This window comes from Lynx canadensis, chromosome D1, assembly GCF_007474595.2.
Source record: "Lynx canadensis isolate LIC74 chromosome D1, mLynCan4.pri.v2, whole genome shotgun sequence".
Taxonomy (NCBI): Eukaryota; Metazoa; Chordata; class Mammalia; order Carnivora; family Felidae; genus Lynx; species Lynx canadensis.
Window position 1 is genome coordinate 676,970 of NC_044312.2, and position 24,482 is coordinate 701,451.

Genomic DNA, 24,482 nt, shown 5'->3' on the forward strand with positions numbered 1-24,482 from the left:
GCCGCTGTCCCACTTCGCCGCGCTCCCGCTCCGCTTCGCCCCGCCCCCGCCGCGAGACTGGCCTCCCCGCCGTGCCTGGTCCCGGGCCTCCTCCGCGTGGCCCCTTCCCCGCCCCACCTCGCCCCGCTCCCACCAACCGCAGAGCCCCGACCCAATCACAGACTTGACTACTCGCGTGGCTCCTCCCCAACCAACGCCTCACTTCGCCCCGCCCCCGCCACGAGCCTGGCTTCCTTCCCCGGAAGAACAGCGTAGCCGCGCCCCCGCAGCGCCGGGCTGACCACCCCCCCCCGCCTCCGCGTCTCCATGGAAACGGTACGCACTAAAGCCGAGCGAGGAGGGCGATGGCGGCCGGGGAGCCGAGGGATTTGGGCAGCTACTACTTCAGATTCCTGCCTCAGAGAACCTTCCAGTGTCTGAGCACCCAGGAGACCACCAGCCGGCTCCGCCAGTGGTGAGAGGGCGAGGGCGGGGCGGGCCGGCCGCGAGCGCGCCCTGCCGCCGGGCCCGCGCTGACCTTCCTCCCGCCCCCGCCGCAGGTCCATGCTGGGCAGAGTCGCGGCTCAGGCGTTCGGCTTCGACCAGACGTTCCAGGCCTATCGCAAGGACGACTTCGTCATGGTTGGTGCGCGGGAGGGAGAGGCGCCCGGGTGTCCGCCGACTGAGCTGCGGCCCCGCCCGGGCTGGGGTCTGCGTGCGCGGCGGCGTGGGGACGCGCGCCAGCCGGGACTTGTCCCTACGGTCCCCGGCGTTCCGGCCCAGCCCCGGGTGTCCCGGCCCCCCCGGCTTCCCCCAGTGCCCCGCCCCCCGTGTCCCTGCGGTCCCCCAGTGCCCCGGCCCCACACCCCCCGGTGTCCCGGCCCCCTCCCCGTGCCCTGGCCTCCCCCGGTGCCCCGCCACCCGTGTCCCTGCGGTCTCCCAGTGCCCCGGCCGCCCACCACCCCGCCCCCGCTGCCCCGCCGCGGGGTCCTCCGTGTACCCCGACTTGGCTTCAGAGGACTTCTGGGTACTTCTGTGGGCTCCCGGAGTCAGAGCGTTCCTGTGACTGCTCCCCCGCACGTGCACACAGGGGGTTCCGGGGGGAGCACTCGGCCGGCCGGCTCTCCGCAGTGACCTGCTGGAAGGGGCAGCTTGGAAAGAGGGGGACACATAAGAGAACAAGTTCTGGTGCATTCCTTAAAATTCAGTCACGTTATTTGCAATCCGGTTTTTCCTCGCCAGCTGGACGGCGTTGACGTCTGTGGTCTGTGACGCTGTGCGTCCTGCGGCCCCGCGGCCGCTGATGGAGGGCCGCCGCGGGGTGACGGTCCTCCTGGTACCTGCCTGCGGCCGGCCGGCCGGGCGGGGGACTGGGCCGGGGCTTCGCACAGAACTGCACGCGCCCGCCTGGCTTGATGCAGGGAACTTCCCGCCTTTTTTTTGTTCGGTGTTTTGTTTTGTTTTGTTTTGTTTGTTTTGGCTGAGGGGTCAGAGGAGGTTTACAAAAGGCCAGCCACTTGAGATGGTCACTGAAACGTGAGCAGGAGTTTGTCAGGTAGACAAAGTCGGGGGATAATGTTAGATGGGTGGGACCATATTTTGCACCTTGTGTGCCTCCCAGAAGAGTTTGGGCTTTATCTAGCCAGTGAAGAGTCACTGAAAGTTTTTCAAGAAGATCGTAAACTTTAAACTACCGAGGTCACCCTGGCAGAAATGTGGAGCATAGATTGTTAGGACTGAGTCTGGAATCAGTGACACCAGACAAAACCGCTGTCATAGGACACCCTGAATTAGGGCAGCAGCACCAGCAGGCCTGGACGGACGTTTCAGAGAAAGGCAGTACTCCAGGACTAATAAGATACTGAGAATAAGGCAGAAGGGGAGTGTAGGATGAGCGAATGTCTGAGTTGGTTGACTGGAGTGGTAGATGATGCCGTTAAAGCCCTAGAAAATGCAAAAGAAGGAGGAAAATGAGTTCATCTTTAGGCATGTTGAACTTGAAGTGCATGCAAGTGGTGGGATCCTAGATTGTTGAATCTGAGATCTTGCTTTGTCAAGAGAGAGCTCTGGGCTCAGTATACAGTGTTGGCATCCTCACCACGGGACTAAGGATAAGGGGGGAAAGAAGCAATTTATAGAGCTTTCTGAAGGTCTGCCAACATCTCTGCTCACACCTCATGACCTCATAACACAGAGAGTAGGCGGTGCAGACTTTTAGCTGAGCACACTGCCATCCCAAATAAAATTGGATTCCTTAAGGAAGAAGAAGAGAATGGATACTGGATCAGAAGAAACCAGCAATCTGCTAGATTTCATGTGTGGCATAGAATAGACATACATTTAACATTCTATGTTATATAAAATAATATATCAATTTAGAAATACTTCTTTAACGCTCACATTTTCTGAAACAAGTAAGTTTAATCTTTACATGCATTTTGATATTCGTATCTTTGTTATCCTGTAACTTGTTTGGGAATCATGTAATATTTTCCCAAAGCACATCAGCTTTCCTAAAGTTGAGATACAGAGAATTCCTTCTAATGCCCCACTGGAAATTCTATAACATACCCAAAATACCATGTGCGTATATTAGGACAGGGCTTTTTTTTAATTATTATTATTATTATTCTTTCGGTGCATAATTAACCCCAACAGCATAATGATTCTCGTGTTGCTTTATGTGAGGGGCCTTTATGAAGACTTATTTCCACTGGCTCTAGGTCACTTCACTGCAGGTCACTTAGCCTGCTTCCATTTATAATGGCATATAAAATGTAATTGTAAGTTGATACTCCCTCCCCCCAGGGATAATTACTAAATCTGAATTAAATTTCTCCTTGTACTGATTTTTGCAGAAGACATCTAAAAGGCATTCAAAATCAGTATTAACTGAGGTTAATTCTAGCTTATATTTCTTTTCAAAGTGTATATTATATAAATTAAGATAATTGTGGGGCACTTGGGCCACTCAGTCAGTTAAGCTTCTGACTCTTGATTTCATGTTGGGTCATGATCTCACTGTTCGTAGGTTTGAGCCGCACCTTGGGCTCCATGCACACGGTGCAGAACGTGCCTGGGATTCTCTCTGTCCTTTCTCTGCCCCTCCCATGCTCTTTCTTTCTCTCAAAATAGCTGAAATAAACTTTAAAAGAAAATAAAATATTAAATAAAGATAATTGCACACTCTTTAGCTTGAATTTATAAAGTTATCAACTTGCTTTTTTTTTTTTTTCCTGAGGAGTAGTTTTGGGGAAAACTTATTTTTTTCTTTTTTGTGATTGGGCATAGATGATACCTGTGAAGTGTTTACCTTCCACCACTAGAATGTAAACTCCGTGGCACAGGAACTTGTGTGTGTCATGCTGTAGGTATTCAGAAATACTGGCGGAACATATTAATCTTCAGCCTGCACACCTGGTCCTCTTCACTGTTCCCTTTCTCATGAAATGACATTCATTCTGTCCAGTTTCTCATGCATCATCTGTGGTTCCTCCCTCGCCCTTTGTCCTTTGTCCTCCTAAACAGTCATTGAGTCCATTCACTTCTCTACCTCCCCCTTGCTATCATCTTGACTGATGTGAACATCAGATCTTCCTGGATTACAACAGTACCTTCCCTTCTACCTATTCTCTTCATAACCCTTCAGCTCATTTTCCACTCTGCTGCCAGAATCATGGTAAAAAATAGGACTGATTTAAGCTCTTTCTTTGCTTACATCTGTTCAGTGTGTTCTTACTACCCTTAGATCACAAATACTCATGAGGGGCGCCTGGGTGGCTCAGTCCATTGAGCGTCCAACTTTGGTTCAGGTCATGATCTCACGGTTCGTGAGTTCGAGCCCCACGTCAGTCTCTGTGCTGACATCTCGGAACCTGGAACCAGCTTCAGACTCTGTGTCTCCCTCTCTCTGCCCCTCCCCTGCTCACGCTCTCTCTCTCTCTCTCTCTCTCTCTCTCTCTCTCTCTCTCAAAAATAGACATTAAAAAAATAATAAATAAAAATAAAATAAAATTGTCCTTCCCCGATCAAGTGAGAGTTTACTACAGTTGTTTTAGAAATTAATTCTTGATATTGTTTGTAATACAGTTTCTAACTTATTCCCCTCAAATTTGTATTTTAGGCTTTTTTCAAAGACCCAAATGTTATTCCTAATTTGAAGTTACTTTCAGATTCTTCTGGACAATGGATTACATTAGGTAAATAAAACATATTTTTATCTTTTCGGATGATGATTTTATTATAACAAAATTTTGCCTTTGGAATTTTCATTATTAAAATACACATTGTGAATAATGACTCACCTGTTTGATAACATCAAGGTCAAACATGATGAGCTGTGCCAGGCCTGCCCTGCGTCTTTCTCCTGGGGGCCCACTGCTCCTGTCCTGGCACGGCACAGGAGCACCAGTTCTCTTTTCATTCATTGGGAAAGTATTTATTGTGTGTCTCCCATGGACTCTGCTCGATGCAGGGAACAGTGAGATGAACACAAGAAAATCATGCTCAAGAAACTGGTTGATATGTAAAAAAAAATAGTGCGAGGGGTGCCTGGGGAGGCTGAGTCGGGTGAGCGTTCGACTTCGGCTCAGGTCATGATCTCACAGGATGTGGGTTCGAGCCCCACATCTGGCTGTGCGCTGACAGCACGGAGTCTGCTTCAGATTCTGTCTCCCTCTCTCTCTACCCCTCTGCCGCTCGCACACGTGTTCTCTCTCTGTCTCTCTCAAAAATAAAAACATTAAAAAAAAAAATAGTGCAATAATGTGCTACCATAGCAGTAGGAGCAAAAGGAGGAGAGTGTCAGGTAGAGTTCTGCTGATGTGAGGGTGTTTGAGCAAAAGCATTCAGGGCGGGGCAGCGGATTTCTGACCGAGGAAGTGGCCATTCATGGAATGTTAATAAAAGAACATACAAAGTCATGGAAGAGAGTCTTAAAATCTCAAAAAGAAAATTTTATCTATGTAATAATTTCATAGTACCTTGAAACATAGGTAGGAATCTTTAAGCAAAATTACCCAAACAATAGCACTCAAATCTCTTAAATAACTCTTAGGTTAAGGAGTAAACCAGAGAGTTAATAGAAGAGTGTTTTGAAAACAAAAACATGACCACTATATTTTAAATGTTAGTTTGAAGTGTGTTAACAATAGAACCAGTCATTCTTCCACTTAGGAGGAAAATCTGGTTAGTAATGTGGGTTTGTGCTTAAGAAAAATGTAAGTGGATTTTAAATTAGATGGGGTTGTTTTGGTAAATTCCTACATTGCATGTTCATGGAATTCTAGTAGTCTTACACAAAAATGACTTTGCCGAAAGTATTACTCAAGAACGAGATTTGTGACGTTAGAATCAGTAGGTCACATTTTATTGCTTTTGGCTAAAAACCACTGTAAAATTTATAGAGCAAAAAGCTGGTACAGGGTGATCTGCAGAATACTTTCAGAGTTAGACTGACTCTCTGAGCAAATGTACTTACAGGTTCAAAATCTTCAGAAGGAAATAATCACAGGCACGTAGCAAAGAGTTTATGAAAGTTTTACAGTAACTTCAGTCAATTTTACAAAAATAAGGTTCGTTGAAAAAAGTTCAATCTTCTCCCGTACTGACAAACAGTACTGACTTTTTTCTGATTTTTAAAAACCGCATTGCAAGAAGAGAGGTTCTAAAATTCCACATGTGCCTGGCAGAATCCATTAGAAGTACTCTGAAAAATTGGGCAAAAGAGGTAGCACTCTACTTCAGAAGTAGAAGTTTCTAGGGGATTGCTGTACTCTTCCATTAGCTTGTTTTGTATCTCCTACCAGCTTTTCTGTTTCTGATGTATCAGCCGTCTTCTCTCCAATTTTCCTCTGAGGGCCAGCTGTTAAAATAAACAGCTTTTGAAAATGAGAGAAAAGGCATTCTTGTAGCAAGTGAACCAGTGGTAAAGAGTGTGGTGAAGGATCCCCTTCACTGCTGCCCTCGCCTGGGCCTGGACTGCCAGGGCTTTCTGCCGCGGTCCCTGTCTCCCAGATGCTGCAGCCCTCCTCATACAGACACACTGTGCCCTTTTTTGGGTGACATATAATGGATGCTTCCTATGTGCTTAGTTAAGGGCATTATATTCATTACATCCTTTAAATGGCTTTTTTTTTTCAATTCATTTTTGAGAGAGCGCAAGAAAGACGGCAAAGAGAGAGGAACAGAGGATCCGAAGGGGCTCTGCGCTGACAGCAGCAAGCCTGATGTGGGGCTTGAACTCACAAGCCACGAAATCATGACCTGAGCCAAAGCGGTATGCTTGACTGAGCCACCCACATGCCCCCATTACCTCCTTTAATTCTCAGACCAACTCAGAGAGGTATTATTATATGTCCCTATGTCCCAAATGAAGAGTCAGATTCATGAGCTAAATAATTTGCAGTTTTGCACAGCTGGCCGGACTCCAGAATTCAAGGTCTTGACCACTACACTATCCTGTCTCTGCCATTTCAGCATTAATGAAGTTGTCAGAAAACACCAATTTGGACACCAAGTAAATAGACACCTGTGTATTATGCTAATATCAAGGGGAAAAAATACATTCTTAACTTTGTATGTGATCATAGCAGTGCATCACATGTCTTATAAATGGTGGAGACATGATTTTACCATATTTTCTGCCTAACAGATAGCATGTGCTATGGACTCAATTGTGGCCCCCCGCCCCCCGCCAAGTTCTTACGTTGAAGCTTTAACCCCCAATGTTTTTGTATTTGAAGATGAGGCCTGGGGCGCCTGGGTGACTCAGTCGGTTGAGCGTCCAACTTCGGCTCAAGTCATGATCTCGCGGTTCGTGGGTTTGAGCCCCGTGTCGGGCTCTGTGCTCACAGCTCGGAGCCTGCAGCCTGCTCCGGATTCTGTGTTTCCCTCTCTCTCTACCCCTCCCCTGCTTGCACTCTGTGTCTCTCCCTCTCAAAACTAAATACATATTTAAAAAAAAATTTTTTTTAAAGATGAGGCCTTTGGGAGCTAATTAGGTTTAGACTACATCTCAAGCAGCCCTTCTGATGGGACGAATGCCCTTACATCAAGAGAAAGAGATCCCAGAGCTCTCTGCCATGTGCCGACAGCCAAGAAGGCAGCCGTCTGCAAGTCAGGAAGAGAGCCTTTACCGGGAGCCAAATCAGCCGGCGCCTTGGTTTTTGGGCTTCCCAGCCTGCAGAACTGTGAGACATAAACGTCTGTTGTTTAAACCACCCAGTCTGGTATTCTGTGATAGCCGCCTAAGCAGACTGACAGATTTTGGTCCCGAGAAGTGGAATGTTTCTGTAACATGCCTAAAAAGGTTAGAAGTGGCTGTGAAACTGCATCACGGGTGTTGGTGGAAGAGTTTTGAGGTGCATGCTAGCCCAGATACACGGATGTTAAGCTTGATTCTAGTGAGGTCTCACACAGAAATGAGGACCTTGTTATCAGAAAGTGGAGGAAAGACAATCCATAAAATGCCTGAGAACTTGGCTGAACTATGTTCTGGTGTTTTGGGGAAGGTAGAATTTGCAAGTGATGAAATTATATATTTAGCTGGGACGTGTCTAAACAAACTATTGTAGGAGCAGCTTGGTTCTTCCCGAACGTTTGTAATAAAGTAGGAAAGAAAAGAGACAGATTGAAGAAGGATTCGTTAAGGAACCAGAGCTTGAAGATTTGGCAAATTCTCAGCCTTTTCATATCGTAAAAAATGAGAAAGATTCTTTTGAAGAGAACAAATATGGCTGGGCAACCATTTGATAAAGAGAGCATGTGTGTAATTCATGGACTTAATCAGCCATTTCAACAGAAGCCAGAGTTACACTGGGGATTGTACTGGCAAAGACACTGCCGGTTTGAACTAAAGGGGACAGAAACGGGACAAAATGAAGGCTGTCAGACCTCTTAGATCCCACGGGACCAGACGATAGAGCCATTTGGCTGACACATGGCCGTTCTGCAGGAGAAGAGAAGAAGGACTAAAAGGCAGTTCAGAGATCATCTTCTTGTCCCTTTAACCGAGGGCCACCCTCGGTTTCAGGAACACACTGTGCCTTTTGGGGGAGAACCTCAGAGGCTGGGCCACCGCCCCAGCGGGTCTGGAAGACAGAGCATTGAACCAAAGATGATTATTCTTGAGGCTTAAAGTCTAATGAAATTTGCCTTGCCAAGTTTAGGCTTGCTTGGGACCATCACCCCTTGTTTTCTGTTTCTCCCTTTTGGAATGAAGATGTCTCTCCTCTGCCTGTCTCACTATTGTATTTGGAAGCATGTCGCTTGTCTGGATTCACAGGGTCACAGATGGAGAGGAATTTTGCCCCAGGATGAGGTGTACCTCCTTCTTACCCATATCTGATTTAGGTGATATGTAGGTGAGATTTTGGACTTTAGATTTTAGCATTGATGCAGGAATGAGCTAAGACTTTTGGGGCTGTTAGGATAGAATAAACACGTTTTGCATGTGAGAAGGACATGAATTGGGGGTGTGGGTACCAGGGGCAGAATGCTTTGGACTGAATTGTGTCCTTTCAGAATTGATTTGACAGAAGTCCTAACCCCACCCATGACCTCATCTAACCCTAATTACTTCTCAAAGGCCCCATCTCGAAATACCATTACATTGTGGTATTTCAATATATTAATTTTGGAGGAACACAGTTCAGCCCTCGCAAATGCTATTTCTATGCCTCGGAGTACGTGGTTTGAATTTAATTACCTTATCTTACCAACCCAACCCTCCTGCCACTCCCTAAATCAGAGCTAGAGTCATTTATTAGGATGGCATGTTGCCTGGGGGGGCCTGGGTGGCTCAGTCAGTAGAGCATCTGACTTTGGTTCAGGCCATGATCTCACGGTTCGTGGGTTCGAGCCCCGCATCGGGCTCTGTGCTGACAGCTCGGAGCCTGGAACCTGCTTCAGATTCTGTGTCCCCCTCTCTCCCCGCCCCACCCCTGCTTGTGCTCGGTCTCTGTCTTTCAAAAATGAAGAAACATTAAAAAAAAATTTTTTTTAAAGAATGGCACGTTGCCCAGTGTCAGTCCCTCATCCTGTGGCCACCAACCCGTCTTTGAAGACCGTCTGGCTCTGTACTGCTCTAGTTCTTTGTTCCTGCAGCGCTCACAACTCTTCTGTCACTTTCTGTGGTCTCTTGTCCCTTTAATCCCCCACAGGATTTTTTCCCCTGAAACAAAAGGAGCTTTTCCTAGAAGTGTAGTTTTTGAAATTACTGAAGCATACACAGTTCCTGTCTCCAGACGCCCACTGCGCGTCCACACAAGGCCAGCTCGAGCCCAGAACAAGTGGCAGGTGCTCGCAGGACTCCAGGTGGGCAACCAGAAGGACAAAGCGCAGATCATCACCAGCCTCACTCTTCTCAAGCTCGAGCTGCTTCCGGCGTAAATACCGAACAAGCGTATCAGGGAGAGGTCACACCAAGGGCCCCCACACCTCGGTGTGCCGTTCTAGGGAGAACTTTGAACAAAGACCACCACCTCTTTATATCTGAGTGTGTGTGTGGATATGAGTGCATGAGAGAGAAATGGAAAGAAACTGAGGCAATAATAAATATTCATTTTAGTCTTTGTGTCTTTCTGTAATTGAGAAGAACCTCTAGTAACGGAAAATCCATTCCTAAAGGACACGTTTAGGAAGTAAGTTTGGGCTGGGGAAGGTATGCGGGGAAAAACTTGAGCTACAAGACGAAAATAGACAAAACATCATGGTCACAAATTTCTCTAATTCCAAACTTGTCATAACTTGATTAGGGCCTGGTTTGAAACTTACCTTGACTTGGAAAAGCTGGTTTTGGGTCATAAACACTGTAAATGAGATCACAAGGGAGAAATTGCTTATTGGAGAGAAGAATTTTCAAGACATCCTCAGGACTTTACAAACAGCCATTACTTAACATTAATTAAAGTTTTTGTGATACAAATTATAAAGCATTGAGCACAATATAAATCCAAAGTCACACAAAGCCGTTCCAATGCTTTTATAGGCGATTCTGATATGTGGATTAAAACTGATGTAAGAATCCCCTACTACACGAAAAATGATTTCATTTTCAGACATTTTCTAATTTACATACTCTAGGGCTGAAATGGTGAAATTTTGTCACAGACTTTTAGTGATTAATAAAAATGAACAAACGGCAAACTAAGAATTTAATAAGATCCCTAATGTGTCCTTTAAATATACCAAAATATATGCCCTATTTGACTACTTAGAATCCCTGCATTGTAATATTTGTTTTGGAAATAATTGAGAATAATAGGTTTCTATTCTATAAAATTTTTTTCAGGATCTGAAGTGAAAAAAATTGAAGCCACAAATGTTCCTTGTACACAGCTTTCGATGTCATTTTTTCATCGGTTATATGATGAAGATATTGTACGCGATGATGGACATATCATTAAGTGTTTAGATTCTTTTTGCGATCCCTTTCCTATATCCGATGAATTACGAAAAGTAAGTATAGATTTTTAAAATTTCATAATAGAATTTTATTTCAGGAAATGCTTAATGTCAAAAACCTTTACCTATGTAAAATACCTAAAACACCTTTTATCAATTATTAATGATCAGTGACATCAGTTACATTGGTAGATTTTTTTCTTGGACGGGACTTTTACTATCAACTGAATTATCTGTGTATTTCAGTAGTTCTCAACCAGATGCTACTAATAGTCATGCATAGAGGCCAGAGATGTTGCTAAACATCATGCCGTGGGCAGGACAGCCCCCTACAACAGAGTTCTCTGCCCCAAAATTTCAATAGCGCTAAGGCCGAGAAGCCCTGACCTGCTTAAGTCATGGCTATTTTTCTTCGAAATGGGGCTCTTAACATATCAAATGACTATTTAAAAATATCCCTGTTGTAAAAGAATCGTTCTGTCTCACAGCTGAGATCAAAAAAGCCATTTTAGGGGCACCTAGGTGGCTCAGTCAGTTAAACGTCCAACTCTTGGTTTCGACTCAGGTCGTGATCTTGTGGTTTGTGGGTTCGAGCCCCACATCGAGCTCCACACTGACAGTCTGGAACCTACTTGGGATTCTCTCTCTCCCACCTGCCCCTATCCCTCCCCTACTCACCCTCTCTCTCTCTCTCTCAAAATAAATAAACTTTTTAAAAAACCTTCGATTAACTAATTTTTTTTAGCAAGAGGTGTATTGAATCAGAAGACATAGATTATTTAGCTAATTCCTGAGTTATTATTTATAAGATAGTAACTAAGCAAATCATTCAATATCTTGAGCCCCAAGATCTTATCTGTACAACATAGAGATTAAAATTCCCATTCTATCTTGTTGAAACTGTTGAGATATGAGTTGAGAGAGCATTTAAATATACTTTTTAAAAAGTGTGACATGTTAAAATGAAATGCATTATTATCATCATTATTTTATTTATAGAGAGAGCAAGAGCAACTGGGAGAGAGGCAGAGGGAGAGAGAGAGCATCTCAAGCAGGCTCCATGTTCAGCACAGAACCCAACACAGGGCCCCATCTCATGACCTAATCCAAAATCAAGATCATGACCTGAGCCAAAATCAAGAACCGGACACTCAATTGACTGAGCCACCCAGGCGCCCCTTATTATCATTAAATTATGGAGATAAACTGTTTACCAAATGGACAAAAATTAGGGCTTTTAGGGGCACCTGCATGGCTGTCGGTTAAGCTGCTGACTTCGGCTCAGGTCTTGATCTCGTGGTCCGGGAGTTCGAGCCCCGCGCCAGTGTCTGTGCTGACAGCTCCGATTCTGTGTCTCCCTGTCTCTCTGCCCCTCCCCTGCTTGCACTCTGTCTTTCTCTCTCTCAAAAATAAGTAAACATTAAAAAAAAAATTAGGGCCTTCAGGGGCTCCTGGCTGGCTCAGTCGATGGAGCGGGCAACTCTTGATCTCAGGATTATGAGTTCAAGCCCCACATTGGGTGTAGAGATTATTAAAAAAAAAATAAAGCTTTGGTATCAAATAGACATAGATTCAAATACAGGCTCAGCCACTTAATAACTGTGGTACTTAGCCTCATTTTTTCATCTATAAAATAAGAATGATGCAAGAATCATGTGAGGGGCCCCGTGTTGCTCAGTCGGTTAAGGTCATGATCTCACAGTTCATGGATTCGAGCTCTGTGCTGACAGCTCGGAGCCTGCTTGAGATTCTCTGTCTCCATCTGTCTGCCCCTCTCCCACTCGACTCTATCTCTCTCTCTCAAAAAAAAAAGAAAAAAATTCTGTGAGATAATGCACTTAAAGTGTTTAGCCCAATGCCTAGTATTTAGTAAGCTTTCAGTAATAGTAATGACTAGCCACTAATTACTATTATTCTACATTTAGGAGATGTCGCTATGTGTAAGTTGAATAAGGAGATGCATAAGTTGAATTTATTGTAAATCCAGATGGGCATGACCTAGGGAAGCCCCTGACACACCATTCTGGACATAGACATCTTGTCTGTAGGAGACTGGAAGGCATCCAGCCAGTCTCTGCGTTCTTCTACACCAACAGAACACCTGAAAGAACCCTTAGTTGAAGAAGACAATCAAACTACTCATTGAGGATGTCCAAACACACAACTGAGGAGACGATATATAGTTGCTCTGTAGTTAGGTGGTATGTATGACACAAGATAAGCACCATACCTTGGGGATCTGATAATAATTTCTACTCTTCCTTACCAAGGACTGGAAATTAACCTCTACAAAGTGTCTAGTCTAGTCCGGGTCTTCTTCCTTTTGGGGCACTATGTCAGCTCTTCTTATCTGTCCCCGATCTCTGCTGGCACATGTACCTCTCTACCACAAGGCCCTGTCCCCTAATTTCAGAGAGCTCACCCTCACTTATACTGAGAGCATTGGCAACGGACTTTTCGAGAGACGGATGCGCCTTCTCTGCTCTGCTGCTTGTCGTCTGGTTTTCTTTTTTTAATTTTTTTTTTAGAATTTATTCATTTTTGAGAGAGAGAATGAGGGAGCATGAGTGGCAGAGGGGCAGAGAGAGTGGGAGACGCAGAATCTGAAGCAGGTTCCAGGCTCTGAGCTGTGTGCTGACAGCTCAGAGCCCGACGCGGGGCTCAAACTCACGGACCGGGAGATCATGACCGTCGGACGGAAGGAAGTCGGACGCTCGACCGCCTGAGCCCCCCAGGCTCCCCTCTGCTGCTGGTCTTCTTTACTTCCATGCGTAGCCCTTGAATTCAGGAAGTACCCACACTGTTTTTCTGTCGCCCCGTGGCGACAAGCAAGGTGTTAACTTGGCTGCTTTCTGGCTGAAAAAATAAATCGATAAATAACCTCCAGCCTTAGCCTGAACTGAAAAGGGCCCTCCGCCATGCAGCAGCACCGAGCCCGTCACACCGCCTCACCGAGGCCTGCCGATAACCACCTTCCGCAGGCGGCTCGCAAGTCTGGCTCCTTAACCACATGGCACACCTCCTCCCTGAGGGCCCCACGTGGAAGCACACGGGGAGATCAGCCGCAGCTGGGTCCCGCTTCCACATTTATTCCCCAAATATTTTCATTTCTGTCATTTTTACACACGCAGCCTAATCAGTTCAGTAACCAGAGTGCTCATGCGAGGAATGCGTTCGTTCGTCATTCCTGAGAGCTTTAGTCGCTCTTGTGTTAAGCCAGATCTTTAGGTAGCTACAAACTCAGGCTTCAATATCACATCATTTCCTTAGAGAGAGAGAGAGAGAGAGAGAGAGAGAGAGAGAGAAGGAGAGAAGCAGGCAAGGAGGGGAGATGGGCCAAGCCGTATGTGTGGCACACCCAGGGAGTGATAAACCGTAAACCACTTCCCCTCACCTTTTACTGCATGTGACTTTGGCTTTCATAAACTCATTGCAAATAACCTGCACACTGGCAACACCACAGAGTTTATTTAAGTGCCTTTTTTATGCTGACCTTGTGATGAATATTCATTTGAGATTGGGGTAAATCAAATGTGAAGCTTGATCAGGTTTCCTAATTTAAGTGCACTTCTTGCTACTAGACAGTGATTTTGTATAACTCCTATTTCCCTCCTTTACCTGTTTGGTAGTGTTAGTGTTATGTACAATTTTTACAGCATTCCGACTCCTTGTTGTGTTTTCTTTCCCACTTTGTTTCTTGGTTACAGGTTTCTGCCTTTTAACTTTTCGTACTGTGTGGGTATTTTACTGTTAGCTACTTCACATTCTTTTTACAAGCAGGTGGAGTATAAACAACTCAATAAAAAAAATGTGTGTTATGGTTTACATTCGTCACCTTGTTCGTATCTACCACAATCGAGTCAATCAGTTGTGTGGAATGGCCAATGGTATAAGAAACCCTCCCACGTCCGACCCTGTCGTGCTGTTTTCTGAAAGAGGTGGTGAAGTCTCCAGAGAGCGAGAGTCAGTATAGATGGGTGATGGGTAGGATGATATTATTAGGGGACAGCAGGAAAAGAGGTGGTTATGATGGTCCACTTACCTGAATAGTTCAAATGGAGTAAAGGGGGTGGGCCGGGGCAGGGGTGGTAAGGAAAGTGGTCATCCAGAAGTGCAGGGGTAGGGCTTAGAAAATGAGGGCCAGCTTCCAGACTGAAGCAAAGGCTACAGACCTTCTGGGATGGGGAAGTTTCTCCATTTATTTATGGTCCCTTGTTTCCAAATAAGATTTAAGGTGACTCAGCACTAAAATTGCAGTAGTGCTAAAACCATTACTAAAGATACAAATTAGAACAAAGGTATAAAGGGGAAGAGGAGAAGATTTAGATTTATTCCTTTAACTGAGCATCAGTACCTAAAGGTAACATGGAGGGAAAATGAGTGCAGGTCTCACCGATTACTCTTTCTGGTTGTTCAGGATTGGTTGTTGACATAGGCCTAGGATTATTTGTAAGTTCATAAATGGAAACTTTTGAAAACAAAAATTGGAGCCTTAAATCATGTTAGATTAAGATGAATTTTATCATTCTCCATAGGTTTTGCTAGTGGAAGACTCAGAAAAATATGAAATATTTAGCCAAGCTGATAGAGAAGAGTTCCTGTTTTGTCTTTTCAAACATCTTTGCCTTGGTGGAGCCCTTTGTCAGTACGAAGATGTGCTTAATCCATATCTGGAAACAACAAAGCTTATCTATAAAGATCTAGTGAGGTAATGGTGCTAGATTACAGTAGGTAAATCTCTGGTTAACGGAGTGCGTTGTTTAACTGTGCTGGGCTCGCCTAGCGTCTGTCGGGTCCTGTTGACGCCAACCACCAAAGCGTGTGAGAACAGCACCGCTTCGAACCCCTTTTCCGGCCTCTCCCTTCTCGTCCAGGTTGGGACATGGTCACATCTCCCTGACTCTCTTTAGCACCCAGTTCCCGGTTCTCATCTGACTGTGCTTCCTTCCCCATCCAACGGATTACTCGCTCCATGCCTGCTTAGCGGCTGACTTATCCCAGATCTTCTATCACATTCTCCCCAGGTTCCTGTCGTGCTTACCCCAGGTCTCCTGTCACACTTACCCCAGGTCTTCTGTCACACTTATCCCAGGCATCCTGTCACATTTACCTCAGATCTCCTGTCACACTTACCTTAAGTCCCCTGTCACCTCACCCCAGGTCTGCTGTCACATCAGTTTCCTATCACACTTAACCCAGGCTTCCCGTCACACTTATCCCAGGCGTCCTCTCACATTTACCTCAGATCTCCTGTCACACTTATCCCAGGTTCCTGTCACAGATACCTAGGTCTCCTGTCCACTCACCCAGGTCTCATGTCACATTTAGCACAGGTCTCATTTCACATTTACCACCAGTCTCATGTCACCTTTACCCCAGGTCTCCTGTCACAATTACCCCAGGTCTCCTTTCACATTTACCCCAGGTCTCCTGTCATATTTACCCCAGGTGCCCTCTCAAATTTATTTCAGGTCTCCTGTCACCACATCCCAGGTGTACTACCCTTTTACCTCAGGGCTCCTTCACACTTACCCAAGGTTCCTCTCATACTTACCGTAGGTCTCCTGTCACATTCACCCCAGGTCTGATGTCACTTTTACCTCAGGTCTCCTGTCACACTTATCGCAGATCTCCTGTCACATTCACCACAGGCTTGATGTCACTTTTACCTCAGGTCTCCTATCACACCTACCCAGGGCTCCTGTCCCATTTACCACAGGAATCCTGTCACACTTACCCCAGATGTCCTGTGCATTTACCACAGGTCTCTTGTCGTATTTACCCCAGGTCTCCTGTCACATTCACCCCAGGTCTGATGTCGCTTTTACATCAGGTCTCCTATCATACTTACCCCAGGTTCCTGTCACACTTACCCTAGGTCTCCTTTCACACTTATCCCAGGTCTTGGGTCACACTTACCCCAGGTCTTCTGTCACACTTACTTAAGGCCTCCTGTCACACTTACCCAGGTCTCCTGCCACACTTAACCCAGGCCTCCTGTCACATTTATCCCAGGCGTCCTGTCACATTTACCTCAGATCTCCTGTCACACTTACCTTAAGTCCCCTGTCACCTCACCCCAGGTCTGCTGTCACATCAGTTTCCTATCACACTTAACCCAGGCTTCCTGTCACACTTATCCCAGGCGTCCTCTCACATTTACTTCAGATCTCCTGTCACACTTACCCCAGGTTCCTGTCACAGATACCTCGGTCTCCTGTCCACTCACCCAGGTCTCATGTCACATTTAGCACAGGTCTCATTTCACATTTACCACCAGTCTCATGTCACCTTTACCCCAGGTCTCCTGTCACACTCACCCCAGGTCTCTTGTCACACTCACCTCAGGTCTCCTGTCATGTTGGCCCCAGGTCTCTTTTCACACTTCTCCTAGATTTCCTGTCACACCTACCCCAGAACTCCTGTTATACTTACCCCAGGTCTCCTGTGACATTTACCCCAGGTCTCTTTTCACATTTCAGGAGAACACAAGATTCCTCAGGTTGTGTAAATTTGCTTGACTAATAGTAGAACAATTACCTTTTTTGTAGAGAGGTGGAAAGATTTTTATCTAGGCATAAACTTTACATTTTTAAATTAATTCTAAATTCCAGGTTTGCTTAGGTGATCCACTAGTTCTGTTTTTTCTCTTTGAAGATCTAATTGGTATAAAAACGTTATAATCATTTATTTATACTTGGGTTGGGCTTTTCAGTGATGAAGATATTGGATCATGTCTGTAGGCAAAAGGGATAGGAACGAGTAAAAGCAGAGTTTACTTACAAAATTTTGCTTTAATCGGAAAAAAACAGAATTAGCTTGTCGTAAAACTCTCGATCGTTACTTGCACTCAGCATCGCAAATCTCACTTCTGTTCTGTGTGTCATTCAGCTGTGTGACAACTACGTGATGTAGTTATTTCGCTTCATTCTTTTTCTTATATAGTTTTTTTTAAGTTGATTTATTTTGAGAAAGAGAGAGAGAGGGTGGGGGAGGAGGAGAGAGAGAGGAGAGAGAGACTCCCAAGCAGGCTCCTCGCTGTCAGCTCAGAGCCGGAGGCAAGGCTGGAACCCGTGAACCGCGAGATCATAACCTGAGCCAAAACCGAGAGTCAGACACTTCACTGCTTGAGCCACACAGGGGCCCCTCTGATACGGTTTTAAAAACAAAAATTATTTCTTTAATTTGCCTCCGATTTTTGTGGAAAAGTTACTCTGCCAATACATAAAGATTGTCCAAAAAAGTGTTAGAAACAGAATTTGAGAAAAGCATATACATACTCACATCCAAAACATTCTGTCCTTATATTCAGCTCGTGAAAACCCGTAGGCCTGCTTCCAGCACTCCCTGCAGATACTCTGTGGTACACCTAGTCTCTCACACACACACACACACACGTGCGCGCACACCGCTGCCATGACATTGTGTTGTACTTCACTGGCCACACGAACGTGTGGGATTCGTCACCATCGTGTGCTATGCGAGAGGAGATTCTGCTGGAGGTGTTTGAAACAGAAGTAGCTTTAGAACCTAAACACTGGAGAAACCGTTTTCCCTGACCTCCCCTGTCCTGGATTCTCACCTGTGACTCTCCTCCACGCTGCTTGGGTGCTAAGTGACACTATGGCTCCAGGGTCAACGGCCACTGGTCAAATGAGTGGCCAAAATTCACGGCATCCAACAGGAAGAAGAGAATCACGCCCGCAGAATCCCTTAGGCGGGCAACCGACGAGTGTTAATACTGTGCTCAGAGCTCCGCCAGCCTCCGAAGAGACTACAAGAGGAGCACCAGACAGCCCTCGACCTTAAGGAAATTATGAGAAACTAACATAGTAAGTGATAGTTTAGAAGGTTTTATAAGGAAAAACTGTTACGAAATCCGATGTTCGATTTTTTATAGGCAAATGTTCGCAGCTCCTGATGCTGTAATAAGTACCCCAGGAGTTGAAAAGAGGACATTATTAGGGTGGCCGTGTTAGGGAAGTCTCGATGCAATGGGGTCCCCAAGAGCCGGCAGAGAGGGCAGCCCGTCCCCTGTCCAGGGGAGACACGCACGTCTCCAGTCTGCCATTCCAGGGGACGCTGAGAAGGAACCAGCCCGATTACAGCATTACTCTTACTTGAGAACCATTAACTGTTTCTCACGATGACCCGAGTTGAAGCACGCTGAGGAATTTCTCTGCTAAGTGCGGAGGAGATGTGAGGTTGTCTTCCCAAAACAGCTTTAGAAGAAAATTACGATCAGGATGAGTATTCGCTTAAGATGGCTAAAGGGCCAGTGCAAAGCAACCGAGTGGGCTGGCTGGTCGGGGTCCCTCCGGAGCCCTGCCGGTTTGCTGATCTCTCGCGCCGCCTCTGGCCTTTCTAGCTGGTTGTGCTGGTGTGGGTCAGAGGCGGTGGCACTTGGTCAAGGTGAGGGCGCGGGGTGGATCGGCGTCGCTTCTCGGGAGGAACGCACGTGTAGGGGAAGCACCCGTGGACCCCCAGCAGTTGTCAGTACCTTGTCATCCCGAGCCACATATCCAGACAAGTCACTTGTACAGGCCGAGTTAACCGGCAAGGGTATTGTTTTTTCCCGTCCCGTTACTTGAATTTTGGGCGCGTACCCATCTTTCAGGAGAACGTCTGCTATCTTTCTAATTGTACACGCAGTAGCTGCTTTCCATTATCTAACCTGCCCTCGCAGAGAAACGTCATCACTAATCTGCTCCAGAAAAGACGTGCATCCCTTATGTGTGTCCGTGTTGGAGGCGCGTCACAGAGCTTGATTTTAGTAGTCTCTGGCTCAAACCAAAGGGTGAGAACATTCTGAAGATATGTTTTCCCTCATCCGTTATTACAAGTCCCATAAGATACCCTTTTGAAACGTTCTGGAAAGTGCCTTCTTTTCAAGGATTATGGTTCTTTTAAATAATATAGGTAATACCTCAGAGTCGGTTCATTGGAGAGTAAATATGACCAGTTGTTTCACTACATTTGAAAAATGTCTATGCAGAAATAATTCTGTAGTTACTAATGGAAGCCTTTGTCTTTTCTGCTGTCAATATTAAACACAGGCTCCGATCAAAGTTTTTGGAGAGGTTTTCCAAACTGCGTACCTGCCTGAGATGTGAAATTTTATTATTTAAACCGTGAGGCTTAGATTATGGCCCTCAAATGCTAATTAAGCAGTGGGATTCTTATTTCTTTTTTTTTTTAAGTTTATTCATTTATTTTGAGAGAGAAAGAGAGCGGGAGAGGGGCAGAGAGAGAGAGAGAGAGAGAGAGAATCCCAAGCAGGCTCCGCACTGTCATCACAGAGCCCGACGCTGGGCTCAAACTCCAGAGCTATGAGATCATGACCTGAGCTCAAATCAAGAGTTGGTCACTTAACCAACTGAGCCACCCAGGAACCAACTTCTAATAATGTTCAAATGGTAGTTTCTTCGGTAAGTAGTACACTACAGTACATGTATGTGTTAAGTGATTGTTAAATGAAGTGTCAAACACTAAATTTTCTTCTCAGTTTATTTGGTAAGTACAAACTTTTACAAGGGTTGGTCTAGGTTGTTTTTGTTTTTGTTTTTAACTGGGCTAATTTACATGCAGTAAAGTGAACAAATTATAGTGGACCTACAGCTTAGTGAATTTTTATATATTTATACCCGTATCACCATCTCCAGATCAACACTTAAAATCGATATAACCATAGGTATGTTCTGTAGTTTGGTTTGGGTGGTTATGTAGGTGTGTGCAGTATAAATGTTTTATATGGAGTGACTATAGTTACCCCTTGGATAAGCACAGAACTTCAAATATAGTCTTCAGTTTTTAAGCAGTATATGTTAAGTGTTTAGAGAAATAAAATGACCTTAATCCATGTCGTAGAAGGATGTGGAAATTAATTGCATGATTTCTGCAGATAAAAGCTGCCTAAAAAAAACAAAAACTGCCTAAGAACTTTTAACCCTGACATGGCTCAGGTCTGCCCATTCCAGTAGGTGCGCAAACACACACACACACACACACACACACACACACACACACATTGGACACAGTCCCCCTTCATTCTCCTCCTGGCCCACCTCACTCTTTCATACGTAGTGAAGGAGAAAGATGCTTGCACCTAGTGAAGTGAGGAAGGGGCCAGCTTCCTTTCAATGTGACGTCCCCCTGTCACCCAGGAGGACTGCCTGTGGTGCACATCTGCTGGATTGGAGGCAGGGGATGAGCGGTTGAGACCTAGGGAAAGGACCTGGATGGACGCTGTGTCACCTGGAGTCTGTTCCCAGAAATACCACTTTCAGCTGGAATGTCTTTAATGTCTCGTTTAACTTCTCTGGCCCTACTGTCTCTAAACCTGGTAAAGTCGTGCCCAACAGCCTCATGGAGCTGTGTGGTCTTTATATGGAGGAAGTCACACGAAGGTATTTTGCAGATGGTAAAGCATTAGGAAGGGAACATGTGTGCATCGCTCTCTGTAGCTTGTTCCTTCCCTCTCTGTGCTTCCGCTCTGTGCTGCCGCAGGGAGTCTTGTGGGGGAGAGTAACTGAAAGAGAGGTACTGAAAGAAAATAATTTTAATATGATATAATTTAATAGTACATAATTTAGCGAATAGTTTTCATATGCCTTATCCCACTCGATTCTCACATAATTCTAAAAAGAACCATAGTGTGCCCAGTTGGCGTGTGAGGAAATTGATGTTCAGAAAGGTTAATCTTCCCCAAAATGAACCAACAGATCAGTGCCGGAGCTGGCGTGTTGTTTGCATTGTTGAATTCTGTAGTTGCGCCTTTGCCTACCCCTTACCGCTGCCTACACTTCAGTCGGACTTTTATCAATTCTTATTTTTCTGATCATTGTCTCTGGCTTGGGAAACATTCATCCTGAGTCTCGGTCAGACCTCAGATATTCTAACTGTAAAATTACGTGTTCTGCAGTTCTCCATCCTGGGGTAAAACTGCGGGTCTGTCCTTTTCAAACCATTTGAGTCGGATATTGTGTATTTCTATATTATGTATGCATAAGAACACCTGCAGACTAAACGGATCAGTATTCTAAATGTATTATGCCAAACACTAAAAAAAAGGCAGGGGGTGTGGGGGGGGTGCCTGGGTGGCTCAGTCAGGTAAGCGTCTGACTTCAGCTCAGGTCTTGATCTCACGGTCTGTGGGTTCGAGCCCCACGTCGGGCTCTTTGCTGACAGCTCAGAGCCTGGAGCCTGCTTCGGATTCTGTGTCTCCCTGCCCCTCTCCTGCTAATGCTCTGTCTCTCTCTTTCTCTCAAAACTGAATAAACATTAAAAAAAATGTAGGGGTACCTAGGTGGCTCAGTTAAGCGCCTGACTTCAGCTCAGGTCATGATCTCACGGTTCGTGGGTTTGAGCCTCGCATCGGGCTCTGTGCTGGACACTTGCTGGGAGCCTAGAGCCTGCTTCGGGTTCTGTGTCTCCCCCTCTCTCTGCCCCTCCCCCACTCATGCTCTCTCAAAAATGAATAAACGTTAATAAACAAAAAAAATGTATTGTGTAAATGCTTGTTATATTTAAAATGTATCCCTTCCCCCCCCCCCCATTTTAGTGTTCGAAAGAATCCTCAAACCAAGAAAATACAAATTACCTCTTCCATCTTTAAAGTGACGGCATACGTAAGTGTTGAAGGGGAATTTGCAACCAATCAATTTAATTACTGGGTATTAACAGGGTTGTTACAATGGGAGTTAGCAACTAGTGCAATGTTATGTCTAGGAGAAAAGATGATGGATGATATTTAGTGTTTTTGTCAAAATTAGAAGTTGATAAGTTACGCTTTTATTTGGAGGGCCAAACGTCCCCCCTGGCCTCTTTTCTGTTGTCCCTGTCTAATAATAGTCCGTCCTTATTTAAGAGCGAAATGTGTGACTCAGATGCAGTAGAACACATTCTCTAGCTTGTCGAACCGTAGCTTCTAGGGCAGATAAGTAAGGATGTTGTAAATGTCTGTATATCACAGAATCTGATGCTTGAATTCTAGTGTCATATAAAAGATTGTTAGCACATTTGAAGCAGTTTCTAAGTATCTTTATTCAATCACTTAACAAATACTGTTTTTTTTTTTAAATTTTTTTTTTTTTCAACGTTTATTTATTTTTGGGACAGAGAGAGACAGAGCATGAACGGGGGAGGGGCAGAGAGAGAGGGAGACACAGAATCAGAAACAGGCTCCAGGCTCTGAGCCATCAGCCCAGAGCCCGACGCGGGGCTCGAACTCACGGACCGCGAGATCGTGACCTGGCTGAAGTCGGACGCTTAACCGACTGCGCCACCCAGGCGCCCCAACAAATACTGTTAAGTGCCGGTTGTGTATCCCCCACTGTTTTGGGCATTTTGTGGTGATAAAGAAAAGAAACAAAGTTGCTTCCCTCATAGTATGTAAAGATCACATTCTAAAGGAAAGCAAAGATAGAAGAAAATTGCAAGACAAATTTTTGCAATATTAGCACTTTAAAAGCACTTTTTCAAAAGAGAAGATTTCCTTTTAGACTAGAAGTTCCTTAAGGTCGAGAATTATGTGCATTTGTATTGTACATATGTACTGTTGCCCAGTAGACTGCTGTCAGTAAATATTTTAAAGTATCAGTTAATTACCAATTTAATTGTCAGAGATTTGATGTAAGTTTCATGACATTTTAGCAGAAAATATATAGTAGTTAAATATGTTGATTATTACTTACATGCAGTTGTAGACTAAATAACCTAGGTTTATCTTTTTCAGGATTCCGCTGGCATGTGCTACCCTTCAACAAAGTCTCACGAACAGACATTTTCTTACTTTCTTGTGGATCCGATCAGGCGTCATGTTCATGTTCTATACCACTGTTACGGTGTGGGGGAAATGTCTTAACAGTATTCTCTCAGATTATCGATTTTACGGTTTTTACCAATCTTTTACTTTGACGTCATTTTATAGGTAAACATCTCCTCTGCCAGTTAATTTAAGTAAAATGTAGAGAAGCCGCATAGAACAGAAGGACACGGTACAAGATGCCTGTCTTTAAATTTGCCTGGAGTGGTAGCATAGGGACCGAACTCCATCCCTACCACGGTCTACACCAATATAGTTGTGGACAATTTACAGAAAGATACAAGGAACTAAAAATCCAGTCCGTATTTGTCGCATTAGGATTCAAGTAAGGCCTCGATTTTCCACGTATTTTATTTTAGAAGCTAATTAATTTTAGCTTGAAACTGTGGCAGAAAACTGACCATCTCTCCACTGATCATTATTATCAACTGTTAGCTTTTCAAATTTGAGTTTCATTTCATTGCATTTCTTCACTGCATAAAGATTTACACGTCCAGGGGTGTAAAATGCATAACAATTCCTTTGCTTCGTTTGTCCCAGTTAAAATCCTCAATAAAAAAAGTCATGTTCTGAAAGTAATCATGTTCTGAAGTCTTTTAGCACATAATAAATTACCTCTGCGGCTGCCCCGCAGCTGGCCGAGGATCCACCTCTGAACAGAGTTGCCCCGATGGTCTTCCTGAGGTGGCAAGAGAGGAAAGAGCGGGTCTCTTAGGCTACATTCTCCTGTTTCCTCATTCCTTTCCAAGAATGAATATGTAACTTAGGTTTCCTTCGTGGTAAAAATGACCAACCTGTACCCAGAGGAACAGAGAGCCCGCGAGAAATGTTGGGACTTTGAGGAGAGGCGAGTTTGGAGTCTGTGTCTGTGTGTCGTAAGGACAAGAGTGATGACCTTGGATTTGTGCCTGTGGATTTACCTGAAAAGCGGCCACCAATTAGCTAGAGAGTTCGGGGGGAGACGGGTTGTGTCACCTGTGATGCCCAGCCCAGTGCTTGGCATATTCCGCGTCTACTGGGCGAATATTTTCCAGACGTGTTCATGACATCCACAGATATTTTTTAAACCGTGTGAGAAAAGTCAGATCGAGAACTGAAGCGTCGCGCCCGTCCTGCCCTACCACACAGACCCTACAACCTGGGGACTCCACCTCAATCACCAGGTCAGCCAGTCAACGATTCTGTCTGTGCATCCGCTCCGTGCAAGGTGCGCCGTCCCTGAGCCCAGTGGTGAAGGTTGTCTGTCAGAGCGTGTCCCCAGACGGGGATTGCGGCC

General features: G+C 45.2%; 1 protein-coding gene across 1 annotated transcript; it reads left to right on the top strand.

The window, feature by feature from the left end:
- The first annotated feature begins 311 nt into the window (after window positions 1-311).
- On the top strand, window positions 312-23,785 carry CFAP300 (cilia and flagella associated protein 300). The gene is made up of 7 exons (XM_030331845.1): window positions 312-454; window positions 540-621; window positions 4,103-4,178; window positions 10,271-10,437; window positions 14,919-15,091; window positions 21,944-22,010; window positions 23,117-23,785. Exons 1-7 carry the CDS (start codon window positions 345-347, stop codon window positions 23,243-23,245), a joined length of 804 nt encoding a protein of 267 aa, XP_030187705.1. The 5' UTR covers window positions 312-344; the 3' UTR covers window positions 23,246-23,785.
- Window positions 23,786-24,482: the final 697 nt, after the last annotated feature.

Coding starts and splice junctions, on each gene's coding strand:
- CFAP300 (XM_030331845.1), top strand. CDS start 345: ATGGCGGCCGGGGAGCCGAGGGATTTGGGCAGCTACTACTTCAGATTC. Junction 622..4,102: donor GCAAGGACGACTTCGTCATG/GTTGGTGCGCGG, acceptor TTTGTATTTTAG/GCTTTTTTCAAAGACCCAAA. Junction 15,092..21,943: donor ATCTATAAAGATCTAGTGAG/GTAATGGTGCTA, acceptor CCCCCATTTTAG/TGTTCGAAAGAATCCTCAAA.